The sequence below is a fragment of the Penaeus monodon genome, chromosome 42, assembly GCF_015228065.2.
Source record: "Penaeus monodon isolate SGIC_2016 chromosome 42, NSTDA_Pmon_1, whole genome shotgun sequence".
Taxonomy (NCBI): Eukaryota; Metazoa; Arthropoda; class Malacostraca; order Decapoda; family Penaeidae; genus Penaeus; species Penaeus monodon.
This window is the reverse complement of record NC_051427.1, coordinates 22,579,853-22,597,352: the sequence shown is the minus strand read 5'-3', so window position 1 is coordinate 22,597,352 and position 17,500 is coordinate 22,579,853. Positions and strand designations below refer to the sequence as shown.

The window sequence follows — 17,500 nt, the reverse complement described above, 5'->3', positions numbered from 1 at the left end:
CATTTTCAATCCCTATGAACCACAATATGAAAGGTCTCTCTTCATAACAAAATCTATTTTCAAATTTTAATCCACACCCAGTCTACCCCTAGATTAAAAATAATAATAATAATAATAATAATACTGAGGGAAGCTTGTGGTAACTATTTCTTCCAAATATACCCAGTCAACAAAAAATAAGAAAAAATAATAAAATAAATAAATAAATAAATAAATGAAAATAAAATAATAAAACTTACCAGTAATACTGCATAAAAAAATAATTAAACATTAATGAAAACAAATTAAATAAAAACAAATTTAAAATACTTTACCTTTCCCTGCTTCTCTAAACTGTTAAAAATCATAATTACAACAATAACAATAATAATAATAATAATAATTGTAGTAATGGTAATAGTAATAGTAATAGTAGCAGAAGTAAAATTAACAATAATAACTAACAATAACAATAACAATAAGAGTAATAATAGTAACAGTAATAATAATAATAATAATAATAATAATAATAATAATAATAATAATATTATAACTTAACAATTCAGGAGTGAAAAAATAAATAAATAATTAGTAAACCTATTTTACAAACAAAATCTAAGGGAATAAATACATTCAAATAAGTAAAAATAAATAAATAAATAAATAAATAAATAAATAAAATAAATAAAAAATTATGATAATCAGTAGGGACAATAAATACATAATACTACATAGTTCTTCAATTCTGCCCACAACTCGCTCAATGAACCTCCTCCTCAGAATCCAAATATATCCCCAGTTAATAGAAATGCTAAACTAAGAGTCTACAAGAAGAGAAGAGGCGAGGAAAGGGAGAAGTGGGAATGAGCGAGCCCACTGAGACTACAGTCACAACCACCGGCATTCTTCCAGGTCACTAACCATCACCAATGTTTATCTGTGCCCCTACACAATAGCGGATAATTACAAAGGTGCACTCTCACACTCTCTCACACACACACTCACTCACACACAAAATCAAAACACCTGCCAAACATGTGCATACTCATCAATGTTCACATGCAAGAAAGTACATACACAATCCTTCACACATATAGTACAGAGAACTCATATACATCTTACACATATACACAGGCATATCTGATCCATCAGGATATCTGTAAAGTGCACTTAGAACATTATCACACAATCATACATAAAATCCAAGTTCTACAAGCTACATCTAGGATCTTCCTGTTTTTGAGAACACCCAAAATATACTTATACTTAGAACAAAATCAATGCCTGCTACTGAACATTTGGCACTGTCACACACACTCCATAAGGAGGTAGGCAAGGAGGTAAAAGCAAGGAATAGAAACAAGACAGAAAAATGAATGAATGAATGAAAAGGAAGGATGGAGGAGAGATGAAAAATGAAGAGAATGTATTCCATGTGTTGTCTGCAAGCATCTCAACATGCATTGCAATGCCAATCAGCATTACAATTATCCAGCTCAATTCTATGAATGCCCCTCAATGCAACATCATTACCACAGGATATATTTTCAAGGTGCCATAGAAAGCATTCACAGCTCTGAATGCTATTTCTTGTAAGTTCCATTTAAAACAAAAGCACAGAAATTCCCGGTGCAAGACTATACAAGACTGATAAAACAGAAAGTGCTTTAGTGAGGGAGGTTGCTCAACAAAAAACAAATACACAATAAAATGTAGAATTTTTCGAAACTACAAAAGACATCTATAAACATCAAATAACTATCCGATGGACGAGGCTTTGTGTAAAGTCGCTTCAATAAACGGTCTCATGAAAATAGCACGAAATGCCATCCAAAAGCCGATTACTTGCTGCCATCTTTTAAAAAAATCCCAATACATGTATACCTGTATTTCTATGGTAACTTTTGCCACCTGTTCACTAATTTAATATGAAACCATTTTTATTTCTCTAACTTTAATCCTGTCAGAATCCTTATTTCTCTCTCCATATTATTTATGCCTTTCACATATATAATAAAAAAAAGGTGTTGCTGTCACAAATAACAAATAAATGATTCCTATAGTCTCTATCAATAGGTTGTCCTGCTTTTATCAATAGACACCATGTCATACACATGGATGCTAAGTAAGGAGAGAAGGAAAGATCTGAAGTTTGCAAACAGGGAAAGAGGTGACTAAAAGGAGGAATAGAGAGGAGGGGATAGGAGGGAAGAGGAAGAGGTGAGGAGAGAGGAAAGAGAGGAGAAAAATGAAATGAGAAAAAATAGAAGGGAAGAGAAAGGATGAGAAATGGGAGGGGAAAATACATGTACATAAACACACATGTCCATACCATACATATATGAATTTATATAATTTATTTATATACATACATAGATCTATTATTTATATATATATATATATATATATATATATATATATATATATATATATATATAGTGTGTGTGTGTGTAGGGAGAGAGGGAGGGAGAGGGAGAGAGGGAGGGAGAGGGAGAGGGAGAGGGAGAGGGAGAGGGAGAGGGAGAGGAGGGAGGAGGAAGAGGAAGAGGGAGGGAGGAGGAAGAGGAAGAGGGAGGGAGGGAGGGAGAAGGAAGAGAGAGAGAGAGAGAGAGAGAGAGAGAGAGAGAGAGAGAGAGAGAGAGAGAGAGAGAGAGAGAGAGAGAAAAGAGTGGATAAGAGTATGTGCGTATAGATGTGTGTTAAATGCACGTGAATGCAAACAACAGCAAGTGTAATTCTACAAAAGTCTAGAGGCCATTTCCTCCTCTTGATTCCTTGTCTCCGTCCGTTGACCTGAAAGCCAAGTGAGAGCGCCGCCCCAAGCCCACCGACCACACCAACACCAACCCCAAAACACAAGGGAAAGGAATTTACACTAGAATAGAATCCTACAGAAAGGAGCAAATACAAACTACGGCTTGCTACTTACCGACACCGCCGCCACCTCTCGTGGTGCTGAGGCCAGCATGGTAACCAGCGTAGTAGGCAGCCTTCATTTTGCCGTGCTCCTCTGCTACCTTAACCACTAGGGGCTCAGTCCCGCCCTCAGGAACAACGCCATTCATGCCCACAATCGCCGCTTCTGCCTGAGACTTCTTATCAAACCTGGGGTCGGGACATTTTCGAGAAAGTGCGTTAATGACGTTTCGATGTTGTCTTCTCCATTCCTTTCTACTGCTTATGAGGGTACAAACACTGCCTGGCTAATAAAAACTTAAAAAGAGATAGAAAAAAATTTCACAAACATTGTACACTAATTAAAAAGCCAAAAAATAAAACAAAGCAGTAGTCTTGATACTTAATGACTTTACTGTCCCCCTCCCATCCAAGAATAAATGAAGTAAAAACATTTGGCCAGTTCCAAACACACTTATAATGACAATAGAACAATTTGCCCAACAACAAAAACCATGCTACTTAAAACTAAATCTGGGTTACACAGTTGGCCTGCAACAAAAAGGTTAAGCACAAGTGGTCAACCATTCACAGAGTGCACACGAAGATGGCTCCTCCCACGTCTGCGCTCTTCAAAGCAGATGCTGTTCTTGATAGCTTCTTCCTCCTCTTCCGCAGACACAAACTGCCCTGCACACTCAACACAAACTCCCTCTTAGGTAGGAGTCACGAGGGCAGGAAATTAAAGGAACAAAAAAGGGTGGGGAAACAAGCAAGCCAAGGCAGCTTTAGCAGAAAGCAACGTTACCTCACAAATCCAACGCCACGTGGAAGTCCTGTAACCTTGTCCTTCAGCAAATTCTTCTGGACAATCTGGCCATATGAAGAGAACAGTTCCTCTAACTGGTCTAATGTGTATGATCTGCAAAGAAGCGAGAGAGACAAGTTAATTCTCGTCTCACTAACAATGGGAGAGTTAAATGACAAACAAACAAAGACGTACACACACATACACAGATGCACAAAGATGGACCCATACACAAACGCTCACATTCTCTCTCTTGCTTGCTCCTGTCCTGTTCATTTGTATGTATTCATGTTGAACTTAATGAAAAATGAAAAAGCAGAAACAGACCGTAAAAAAGTCCATGCACAATATTTATATATATTTTTACAAGCCATATTACTACTCTAAAGAAAAAAAAAAGGGGGGGGGGGGAATCAAAATAAATATACAATACAACTTTTAAAATCATTGTCCCTTTCATGATCATCTATTAATCACAGCTGGTTAGGTCAAAGCTGAAAAAGCAACTGCACCATTTACATCCCCTTTGCTCTTTTGAACCTCTAGCTACAGTATGGCCAACCTCAATCACACAATTATCACCACCATCATCTGTCTACCTAATTCTTTAAGCCCTCCCTTCCTTTACTCAATATATTCAAGGGTAAAAGCCAAGCCTGTTGTTCAAACTAAGTAAAGTTTATCACCTTGTTCCTGCTTCGAAGGAGTAATGACTCCAAATGCCTAAACCGAAGGTCATAGTGAGGGGAGGCAGGGGAAGTGAGGAAGAGGGAGGGAGGGAAGGAGCAGAGGGAGGGAGGGAGGGAAGGTGGGAGGAAAGAGCAGAGGGAGAGAGGGAGGGAGGAAGGAGGAGAGCGAGGAAGGGAGGGAGGGAGGGAGAGTATGGCAGACAGGGAGAGGGGGAGAATGGCAGACAGACAGACAGAGGGAGAAGGGCAGACAGACAGACAGAGGGAGAAGGGCAGACAGAGGGAGAAGGGCAGACAGACAGACAGACAGAGAGAGAGAGAGAGAGAGAGAGAATGGCAGAGAGAGAGAGAGAGAGAGAGAGAATGGCACAGAGAGAGAATGGCACAGAGAAAGAGATAATGGCACAGAGAGAGAGAAAGAGAAAATGGCACAGAGAGAGAGAGAGAGAGAGAGAGAGAGAGAGAGAGAGAGAGAGAGAGAGAGAGAGAGAGAGAATGGCAGAGAGAGAGAGAGAGAGAATGGGAGAGAGAGAGAGAGAGAGAATGGCACAGAGAGAGAGAGAGAGAGACAGAGAGAGAGAGAGAGAGAGAGAGAGAGAGAGAGAGAGAGAGAGAGAGAATGGACAGGTGGAAGAGAGGAGAGAAGATGAAGAGAGAGAATGGAGAGAAGAAGAAGAGAGATGAGAAAGAATGGAGAGAGAATGAGAGAGAGAATGGAGAATGAGAGAAAGAATGGAGAGAGAGAGAGAAGAATGAGGAAGAGATGAGAAAGAATGAGAAGAGAGAAAGAATTAACGAGAAAATAAAGGAGAAAGAATAAAAGAAAAATTAGAGAAAAGAGAATTAGCAAGAGCATTTTGTGTGTGTGTGTGTGTATGTATGGTGTGTGTGTATGTATGGTGTGTGTGTGTATGTATGGTGTGTGTATGTATGGTGTGTGTATGTATGGTGTGTGTGTGTATGTATGGTGTGTGCATGTATGGTGTGTGTGTGTGTATGGTGTGTGTGTATGTATGGTGTGTGTGTATGGTGTGTGTGTGTGTGTGTGTGGTTTGTTTGCATGTGTGTGTGTGTGTGTATGCAGTGTGTGTATGCAGTGTGTGTGTATATGCAGTGTGTGTATATGCAGTGTGTGTATATGCAGTGTGTGTGTGTGTGTGTGTGTGGTGTGTGTGTGTGGTGTGTGTGTGGTGTGTGTGTGTGGTGTGTGTGTGTGTGTGTGTGGTGTGTGTGAGTGGTGTGTGTGTGGTGTTGTGTGTGTGTGTGTGTGTGTGGTGTGGTGTGTGTGGTGTGGTGGTGTGGGTGTGGTGGTGGTGTGGGGGTGTGTGTGGTGGTGTGTGGTGTGGTGGTTGGTGTGTGTGGTGTGGTGTGTGGTGTGGTGTGGGGGTGTGGGTGTGTGTGTGTGTGTGGTGTGGTGTGGGTGTGTGTGGTGGTGGTGTGTGTGTGGTGTGTGTGTGTGTGTGGGTGTGTGTGTGGGTGTGTGTGTGGTGTGGTGTGGTGTGTGTGTGGTGTGGTGTGTGTGTGTGTGGTGTGGTGTGGGTGGTGTGTGTGTGTGGGTGTGTGGGTTGTGTGTGTGTGGTGTGGTGTGTTGTGTGTGGTGTGGGTGTGTGTGTTGTGTGTGTGGGGGTTTGGGTGGGTGTGTGGTGGTGTTGTGTTGGGTGGTGTGGTGTGTTTTGTGGTGTGTGGTGTGTGTGTGTGTGTGTGGTGTGTGTGTGTGTGTGTGTGTGTGGTGTGTGTGTTGTGTGTTGTTTTGGTGTGTGTGTTGTGTGTGTGTTGTGGTGTGTGGTGTGTGTGTGGTGGTGTGTATGTGTGTGTGTGTGGTGTGTATGTATGTGTGGTGTGTATGTATGTGTGGTGTGTATGTGTGTGTGTGTGTTTGTTTTGTGGGTGCATGTGCATGCCCATTCCCTAAAGGTAATAAACGGTAAAGCTATAGACCAAGGAAAATTTGGAAAGAAAAAGGCCTTGGAGCAAAGCAAGACAAAGTACAAACCGGAGTCGTGGACGTCATACAAAGAACAAAGCGCAGTCTACTATTACATTTCCATTTTGAAGTCTCTCTTCCCTTTAGCCTGCCTCATATGCTGTCTCCTCTTCCATTCCCTTTCTACACTTCACAGTCAACTGGGAACACACGTACACAAACATACATACAATGACGTGTCTTCTCTTTCTATCGATAAATATATACCTTTACAAAAAAAAAAAATCAAAATAAGTAAATGAATGAATAAATAAATAAATAACAAATAAATAAATGACAATAGTAATGGTTATGATGACAATAAAAATAATACATTGTGATACTTTGAGTGTTCTTTACTTTTGCCAAATAAATAAAACAAAATGCCAACTTCCCTAAACTGATATTCATTTGTCAACACCTTCGACTTCATTGAACATGCACTCGCACTGACAAACACACACACACACACATTAGTCCAGCTTGTTTGTCTATTACGACTCAGGCCAGATTCCTTTTTGAAAATTTTAAGGTCTTAAGTATAGAGAGAATTATACACATGTTCATAGCTTTTTTTTTTTTTTTTTTTTTTTTTCTCCAGAATTCCAACTGTCCAATTTGAGAAAAAAAGAGGAGGAAAAGAACAAAAAAAAATAATAATGTAGGGATTAAGAATGAATACCACTTTAACAAAAAAGTAATGAGCATCAAAAAATATATATCTTTAATCAATAAATTATTGAAAGAAATAAAATTTAAAAAAAAGGAAAAAAAAAAAGAAAAAGAGAACAGAAAATTTAATTTACATGAAAATAAAATTATCCACTATGCACAAAAGAATCAAAATAAAACTAACCTTGGAACATTCGCAATGTAAAGGTTTGTTTCCTTGGAGTCTGTTTCCTTTCTGTAAAGCAGAACTAATGGTGGCAAAAGGAAATAGAAAGGAGCAAAGAATAACAACCTAACCCTTGTACATGACTCACTCACACACTCCCCATCTGTATGCTCTCCTTCCTTGCTTCCCTTCTCTCTTTCCCTTCCTCCTCCTTGTTTGTCTCTCTCTCTCTCTCTCTCTCTCTCTCTCTCTCTCTCTCTCTCATACGTAATTTTCATCCATTCAACTGCTTCATCAGAGCCTTTATCATCACTTTGTATCACTTTTTTTGTTTGGTTTTGTTTTTTTTTGTTTTTTGTTTCAGCTTCTTTTTCATCATAAATACACAAATACTATGAACATCATCAATGTAAGCATGAGTGATGAAGGTAAAACTTGGATCTATCATCTTTTATACATATATGTGGATATTCATCATTATAAATATTTCTTAACCAAAAGGAACAAAAAAATTATATAAATAAATAAAAATAAAAAAATATAATAATAATAATAATAATAATAATAATAATAAATACAGTAATATGGCTTGCAAAGAAAAACAATAACGTAGAAAAAACATTGCTAATATTAAATATGGATCTGTTATGATAATAGTAAAGATATACATGACATATAAACACATGTAACACATTACTAACCTTCACCATATTGGGGAATGAAAAATAACACTTATCACGATCTTCACAACAAGCAACATACAATTCAGAACTATGTGTACAACAAAAATTGTGCATATGGTACTATAAAAATATATAGGAATGTAGATTAACAATACAAACATATAATATACGTGTGTATATTATTTATATATATATATATATATTATATATATATATGTATATGTATATGTATATATTTATATATACACATAACTATGTATTTACACATATATATGTATGTATATATACATATAAATACATGAATATATAAATATAATGGCATAAATATATATATAAATATATGTATACATATAAGAATATATGAAGTATATACACATATATATGAATATACACCTATGTGTACAAATATATATGAATATACACCTATGTGTACAAATATATATGAATATACACCTATGTGTACAAATATATATTTACATATATCTATACATAAATATACATATACACTAAGCATTTATACACATACATAAAGATACTTGTACATGCATATATATACACACACATACAAGTAGACAAATATATATGCATATACATATGTTTATGTATATATATATTTAAGATATACATATGAATATATATATATGTGTATGCAAGAATACATATGCATATGTATACATATACATAAACATACACATTATGCACACACACATACATTACATACAAGAATACATATGCATATGTATACATATACATAAACATACACATTATGCACACACACATACATTACACATAATATATACAACTACATACACAATATATTCAACTACATACACAATATATTCATATATACATACATATATACACATACCTGTATGCATGTATACATATCCATATACCTGTATGCATGTATACACATACATATACCTGTATGCATGTGTACATATACATATACATATACCTGTATGCATGTGTACATATACATATACATATACCTGTATGCATGTGTACATATACATATACATATGCCTGTATGCATGTGTACACATCATATACTACATTATACTACATATACCTGTATGCATGTGTACATATACATATACATGTATGCATGTGTCATACATATCATGTATGCAGTGTATAACATATACATGTATGCATGTGTACATATACATTATCATGTATGCATGTGTACATATACATATACATGTATGCATGTGTACATATACATATACATGTATGCATGTGTACATATACATATACATGTATGCATGTGTACATATACATATACATGTATGCATGTGTACATATACATATACATGTATGCATGTGTACATATACATATACATGTATGCATGTGTACATATACATATACATGTATGCATGTGTACATATACATATACATGTATGCATGTGTACATATACATATACATGTATGCATGTGTACATATACATATACATGTATGCATGTGTACACATGTATGCATATATATAAAAAGCATACATATACATATATGAATATATATATGCTACATATATATGTATAAATATTTGTATATATTCATATATGCATGTATGTATATATATATGTGCTTTCTATACATATACATACATATATAGACTTATTTATATATATATATATATATATATGCATACATATTTATACATACTTATATACATAATATATAAAAATGTGCGCACACATGCACATGCACACACACACACACACACACATATATATTACATATCCATGTACTATATATATACATATACATACATTTACATGCACATATACATATCATACAACACTTGTATGCACATAATACATACAATACAAATACATACATGTCAATCTATGTATATAATTAAACATATACATATATACATATATATATTATATGTATATATACATACAGACATGTACACAGTATATAAATATAAATACATATTCAAATACAAAAAATATATATATACATATATACATATTATATACACAAAAATTATATATACTTATATCATATATATACACAATTATATATAATATATACATATATGTATACATACATATACATATATTTACATATATGTATGCATATCTACACATGTATATACAAAATTGAATATACATTTTTATATTCCCTTTTACATCTGTATGTACATAATTCATCTAAGTATATATATAATTTATTTGTTTATATCTGTATCTATATATCTACACTTACATATCCATAAATCTATGGATATAAGTGTGAATATATATATATACATATATATATATACATATATATATACATATATATATACATATATATATACATATATATATACATATATATATACATATATATATACATATATATATACATATATACATATATATATACATATATATACATACATTATATATATACATATATATACATATATATACATATATATATATATGTGTGTGTGTATGTATAAATATGTGTGTATATGTATGTGTGTATATGTATGTATATGTGTGTATATGTATGTATATGTATATATAATGTATGTAAATATATATAATGTATGTAAATATATATAATGTATGTATGTATATATATATATATATATATATATATATATATTATATATATATATATATATATTGTTGTATATATGCACACAGTAGTGTGTATATAAATTATATGCAAATTCTATATATAAATATAAATATATGAAGATGTTATAAATATATAAATAAATAGATACGATATACATATATATATTACATATATACATATACATATACATATATATACATAAATATACACATAAGATATAATAAATATGTATATAATGTTTATCATTCATCATGTATTATAGATGTAGAGACATACAGACAAGCACACACATTCTTATGAGTATATACAAAGTGTATATTGGTATGTATGTTAAAATTACTAACAGTTACATACACAAAATATTCAAATAAAACATACAGAAAAACTAATCGAAATAAACAGATGTAAATAATTTTTTCCCTTTTTTTTTTCTCTTCCTTTTTACCAAGTAAACATTTATCAAAAAGTAAACAGATAGAAGATCCCGTGGCACTAACCTGGGAATATTCTGAATGTAGAGGTTGGTTTCCTTGATGTCCTCGCCGGGGGGCCGGGCGTAGGAGACCTTGATGCGTTTGTGCTGCACAGGGAGGTTGTTCAACTGCAGGATGGCCTTGGCAGCGTCCTCAGGCTTCTGGTACTCCACAAAGCCGAACCCGAAGGAGTAGCCAGTCTGCTGGGATAGTCAAGTGTAAGGGGAGGTAAAAATAAATGTTTATAGTGGTCAAGTCTTACAAACTAAAAATAAAAATTGGAAAAAATAGTAAACATTCAAAACATATCAACTAAATCAATAAATAGGGTGTTAAAAAAAGTGAATTAAAGCATGGGAGAAAAAAAAAAAAAAAAGTTAATACTAAAAAACAAACAAAATGGCAATGAGCATACATGTTAAATACAAACAAGTATGTATGAATGTATGTACTTGCATTACTATACTCTTGCACAACAGGAATGTATGATAATATATGGATAGTAAATTGCCATTCAATGCAATAGACATGAGCAATTCCCATTCAAAAATCACTGATCAAGACAGAGCAAAATTATTTGGAATCTAAGAGAAAAATTGACAGAGAGAGAGAGAGAGAGAGAGAGAGAGAGAGAGAGAGAAAATATATGCACAATATATACATAATATAAATACATATACATATTTATGCATATACACATTTACATATATATATATATATATATATATATATATATTATATATAGGCATACATATACACATATATATATAGGTATACATACATAATATATACATACATGTGTATACATATATATACATACATGTGTATACATAATATATACATACAGTGTATATTATATACTACATGTGTATACATATATATACATACAGTGTATACATATATATACATACATGTGTACATAATACTAATGTATCATATATATACATACATGTGTATACATATATATACATACATGTGTATACATATATATACATACATGTGTATACATATATATACATACATGTGTATACATATATATACATACATGTGTATACATATATATACATACATGTGTATACATATATATAACATACATGTGTATACATACATATATAACATACAGTGTATACATATATACATACATACATGTGTATATCAATAATATACATACATTGTACAAATACATATACACATGTGTATATACACGAATACATAATGTATATACACAAATACATATACATGTGTATATACACAAATACATAAGTGCATATAAACATACATATATGTATATACTCACATACATATACATATGTATTCAATATATATACATATATGTATACATACACATACATTTATATGTATATACATACATATATATATACACATACACATGAATATACATACATATGTATATATACATATACATGTGTACATAGAGAGCATAAAGAAAGGAAGGAGAGAGAGAGAGAGAGAGAGAGAGAGAGAGAGAGAGAGAGAGAGAGAGAGAGAGAGAGAGAGAGAAAATCACACAATTCATACATACATTATTTATATGTTTACATGTATAAATAAATGCTATAAAATAAGTAATCAATAACAAAAGAAAACACACAAGGAGACTATCCTCATGCTTCATGTTAACACAACAAAACCAAAACATTTTTGCATACAGTCTGTTTGTATATGTGTGCATGAATGTGTACATGTGTAAGGTGTGTGTACATGTAAGTGTATGTATACATATACATGTCAGTGCCTACATGTGTGTGTATGTGCACATGAATGTGTGTATGGTGTTGTACATGTTCGTGCATTTGTACATTTGTGTATGTGTATGTACATGTGTATGTGTGTATATATATGTATGAATGTATGCATGCATGTATATATATATATACATATATATTATATATGTTATATATGTTATATATATTATATGTGTATAGCTGTATATATATGTGTGTGTGCATACATAGCTGTGTGTGTGTGTGTGTGTGTGTGTGTGTGTGTGTGTGTGTGTGTGTGTGTGTGTGTGTGTGTGTGTGTGTTGTTGTGTGTGTGTGTGTGTATGTGTGTGTATATATGTGTGTGTATATATATGTGTGTGTATATGTGTGTGTATATGTGTGTGTATATGTGTGTGTATATGTGTGTGTATATGTGTGTATATGTGTATGTGTGTATATGTGTGTATATATATATGTATATATGTATATATGTATATATGTATATATATATATACATATATATATACATGTGTGTGTGTGCGCACATGAGCTTGTGTGTGTGTGTGTGTGTGTGTGTGTGTGTGTGTGTGTGTGTGTGTGTGTGCGCATGAGCTTGTGTGTGTGTGTGTGTGTGCGTGCGCATGAGCTTGTGTGTGTGTGTGTGTGTGTGTATGTGTGCATGAGATTTTGTGTGTGTGCATGAGATTTTGAGTGTGTGCATGAGATTGTGTGTGTGCATGAGATTGTGTGTGTGCATGAGATTGTGTGTGTGCATGAGATTGCGTGTGTGCATGAGATTGTGTGTGTGTGTGTGTGTGTGTGTGTGTGTGTGTGTGTGTGTTGTGTGTGTGTGTGTGTGTGTGTGTGTGTGTGTGTGTGTGTGTGTGCATGAGAGAGAGAGAGAGAGAGAGAGAGAGAGAGAGAGAGAGAGAGAGAGAGAGAGAGAGAGAGAGAGAGAGAGAGAGAGAGAGAGTGGTGTGTGTGTGTGTGTGTGTGTGTGTGTGTGTGTGTGTGTGTGTGTGTGTGTGTGTGCACGCGTGTATGACCACATGCACGTGCATGTTAGTAACCATGTGCTTCTGGATGAGAGCTCATTTTTGCTTTTATTTGCATGTGATCATGCATGTATAAAGATATCAACAGCAGTGAACATGTGAATTTTGTAAGAGTATGAGTGAATTGCCACTTATGTATTCAGTTTTTTTGTTGAACTGTATAGTAGTAAGTGTATAAATGTGCTGAAAAGTATCATATGACTTAAAATAAAGTAGCAAAAAGTACATAAACATATACAATCTTCAAAGAACCACAATTCAATAACCATTATTCTAATTAACGTGTAACATATTTCAGTTGCTGTACACCAGGAAGAATGTCTTTGTATGTATGTGTGTGTGCGTGTGTGTGCGTGTGCGTGTGCGTGTGCGTGTGCGTGTGCGTGTGTGTGTGTGTGTGTGTGTGTAAGTACATATGTTTATGCAAGTATGAGCACATGAATGTGTTCAAGTTTATGGTATGTATGAGTGAATGTGCATGTGTATGAAAACATGTCCGTGACTGCATGTGCATGAATGTGTGGGGGAGGGCATGGAAGTGTTCAGTTTCAATAAACAAATTTTATTCCCGTACTTATCACAGCAAATCACTTTCTGATACATAAGTGGAATCAACACCTGTGGCAAGGTATTCCATGGGAAGATTGTATATGCTCCAAAGTAGGAAACTAAGGCTTCAAAAAAAATCAATAAATAAATCAGGAGGGAGGGGGGAAACAAACAACTTTTGACTGACATGAACTTACCATCAACACACTTAGATGATATACATGCCTGTAAGTCCAGAACAAACTAACTACGTTCTTAAGCAGTAAACATCCTTACCTTTTCCTCAACTGATGACTAATTTGATAATTAAAAGAAATATCTTCAACATGACAATTAATGCCTGACTCTCCTTATCACAAGATAGAATTCCATTACACAGAAGAGAACACCACAGACTACCACAATCAAATACATAAAAAAAGGTAGTATGAGAATGATTATTGGTGGTGTTGGTGGTGGTAGTGGGTGGTGGTGGTGGTGGTGGTAGTGGGTGGTGGTGGTGGTGGGGTGGTGGTGGTGGGTGGTGGTGGGGTGGTGGGGTGGTGGTGGTGGTAGTGGGTGGTGGTGGGTAGGGTGGTGTTGGGTGGTGGGTGGTGGTGGTTGTAGTGGGTGGTGGTGGTGGTGGGTGGGGTGGTGGTGGTGGTGGGTTGTGGGTGGGTGGTGATGGTGTGGGTGGTGTGGTGGTTGGTTGGTAGTGGGTGGGTGGTGGTTGTGTGGTAGTGGTGGTGGTGGTGTGGGTGGTGTGGTGTGTGGTGGTGGCAGTGGGTGGTGGTGGTGGCAGTGGGTGGTGGTGGTGGCAGTGGTGTGGTGGTGGGTGGGGTGGGGTGGTGGTGGGTGTGGTGGTGGTGGTGTGGTCAGTGGGTGGTGGTGGTGGTGGGGGTGGGTGGTGGTGGTGGTGGTAGTGGGTGGTGGTGGTGGTGGTAGTGGGTGGTGGTGGTGGTAGTGGGTGGTGGTGGTGGTGGTGGTGGTGTCAGTGGTGGTGGTGGTGTTGGTAACAATGCACTTACCTTCATACTTTCCATTCTACTTGTCTACAAGGCCAATTAAAGAAAAAAAATAAAAAATAAAATAAAACAAAGGAAAGAAAAACTGATAGATAGAACCTTGATCCCGGCTCTATCTACGACCGAAGCAGAATACACTATACCTTTAAATCCTTCATAATGCGGCAGTTTTTGATGGGCCCGACAACAACAAATATCTTGTAAAACTCTTGGTCGGTGAGAGTCTGTGGCAGGTAGTTGATGATAAGGTTTGTTCGCGTTTCCCCATCGGGGAGCGCTGAGCTGGGGCTGCTAGATGACTCAAAACTCATTGTGTACTTCCTCTTCCCAAGCCTAACCTGTATAGATAAACAGAGAGGAATGGGGAGGACGAGGAGGATGTGGAAGAGAGGGGAGAAACAAAAAAAAGGGGGATGAGTATCAGGTGGTCCATAAGACACATTTTGTGGTGAAAAAAAAGGAAAAAAAATAATGAACAATAATACTGAACTGAAAAAGGATGGATTCTTTGTGCAAGCAATCACAGATTTGTAACTGGGGGGGAAAAAAAGGGTCTTTCCGATAACCAAAAACAGATAAAGGATATAACAAAGAAAGAGGGAAGAGGACTGACTTCAGTGGAAAGAAAATTCTTCCTGTTAATTGTAAAAGTTTTACAAATGCACACAAACACACACACACACAAAATGCCAACTACACTAGCCTCTCTACAGCCCTATAAAGTCGAGATGTTCTCCAATGTGCTCTTCACCTGACAAATTTGGTTCAAATGCATTGGACAAAACACAGGTAAATCAAAAGGCCACCAGATTCAAGATGACCATCTTTAAAAGCCTACTCGTCCTTCCCTTCCTCTGAAATCGCATATAAAGAAGCTAACTTGTACTATAAACAATTTAGCCAGCAGCGGTACTGTCGAACAATCGCTATGACCTCCACAGCTTCAGCAATCAAGGAAAGGCCACCACACATAAGTCATGAATATCCTGGCGAGATGTACCCTGACTTCGTTCCTCATCTGACTGTAAATGACAGCAGTAATTATATAATAATCTACACACAAGACCTCACTAGCATCATCCGAGGCTTTTGCCATCCGCAGCTCAAAGATGAAGCGAATGTTCTGATCATTTGGTCGAGACGTAGCACCACGTGACTGGTTGTTGTTCATTTGCAAGGTCCAGAGATCTATTCGACCCTGGCCATCTCTAAACGAATCAAAGAATCCTCAGTCCAAAGCTCAAGCCTCACCATCTCAACTTGACCTTGTATCTCCTGGACTTCGATAACAGACCTCCTAAAGCTACACTCAACACAAGAGCTTAAGCTGGTTCCATCACTGACGTCATGTTGCCTCCGAGGTCTACAAGCCTCACGATCTCCGGATCTCTGCTGTGGACGTCCATTAATCTTTCCTATGGCACCAACACACACAAGCTAACGGCAAACTTGTAAATGCATCGGATAGATTTACTTTGACGTGTACCACTTTCCTACACATCTAATTAAAGGACAACGATCCTCGTCAGGATATGAATTCCAAAGAGGAAATCTTAGAACTCCTAACCTTCGTCTCCATGAGAATTAGCCTAAGGCTTTTATTGCACCACAAACAATTCTCCAGCGACGACAAAGCTCCAGCAGCCGAGTGGGAAGCAAACACGAACTATGGGACCTAAAACCAAGCCTTAAGAACGACACACTTCACCCCAATATCCTAAAATACAAACCAATCAAACACAAAAATCATAAAAAAACAAGACCATTCATAACAGATAAACACCCTTCCCTCAATACAACACAGTACCAAATTTGAAAAAAAAAAAATAATACCAACACAAAATATGACCAAGAAATAGCTGAAATGGAAGAAGAAAAAAACACACACGATTACAGGAACAGAGAAAAGCAAGAGCGAAGGGAAATTGGTGAAAAAAGGGAACCTCCGCCCCACGTGGACGCCGCTCCTCACAAACGACAAAATCTCACGCACTCGACGCCACAGCGATTTAAATTACCAGAAAAAACACACAAATTACCGGATAAAACGCCACCTTTCACCTCCTCCTTACTTCCTCGCCTCTCTCCCCGTCTTTATCGGCCGTTCTCCCTCTCCCTCTTTCTCTCGCGAGCCAGGGGGGGGGGAAGAGAGGAAGAGCAAAAAACGCCGAAGAGTCGCTTTAAAGCCTCAATCCCCGGGCCAGGAGGCGAGGCGAGGGCGAATTGCCGCCAAGGGGAGGCGCAGGAGCAGG

At 36.0% G+C, this 17,500-nt stretch overlaps 1 protein-coding gene across 16 annotated transcripts in view; it reads right to left on the bottom strand.

Annotated features, from left to right (window-relative positions):
• LOC119598975 (sex-lethal homolog) overlaps positions 1–17,500 on the bottom strand; it is a 76,128-nt gene that overhangs the window by 42,986 nt on the left and 15,642 nt on the right. For 7 of the 16 annotated variants that reach the window (XR_005231047.1, XR_005231045.1, XR_005231046.1 and 4 more), the window contains exons 2-6: positions 15,392–15,586; positions 10,938–11,116; positions 7,191–7,241; positions 3,683–3,796; positions 2,909–3,084 (exon numbers count right to left, since the gene is read on the bottom strand). Coding sequence is in view for 12 of the 16 variants with exons in the window: in XM_037948712.1 (XP_037804640.1) it covers positions 2,909–3,084; positions 3,683–3,796; positions 7,191–7,241; positions 10,938–11,116; positions 15,392–15,559 (688 nt within the window). In the remaining 4 variants the exon portion in view is untranslated. Of the gene's footprint in view, positions 1–2,908; positions 3,085–3,682; positions 3,797–7,190; positions 7,242–10,937; positions 11,117–15,391; positions 15,587–17,287 lie in introns of all 16 variants that reach the window. The other 9 variants (XR_005231048.1, XM_037948713.1, XM_037948714.1 and 6 more) reach the window with 4 other exon arrangements.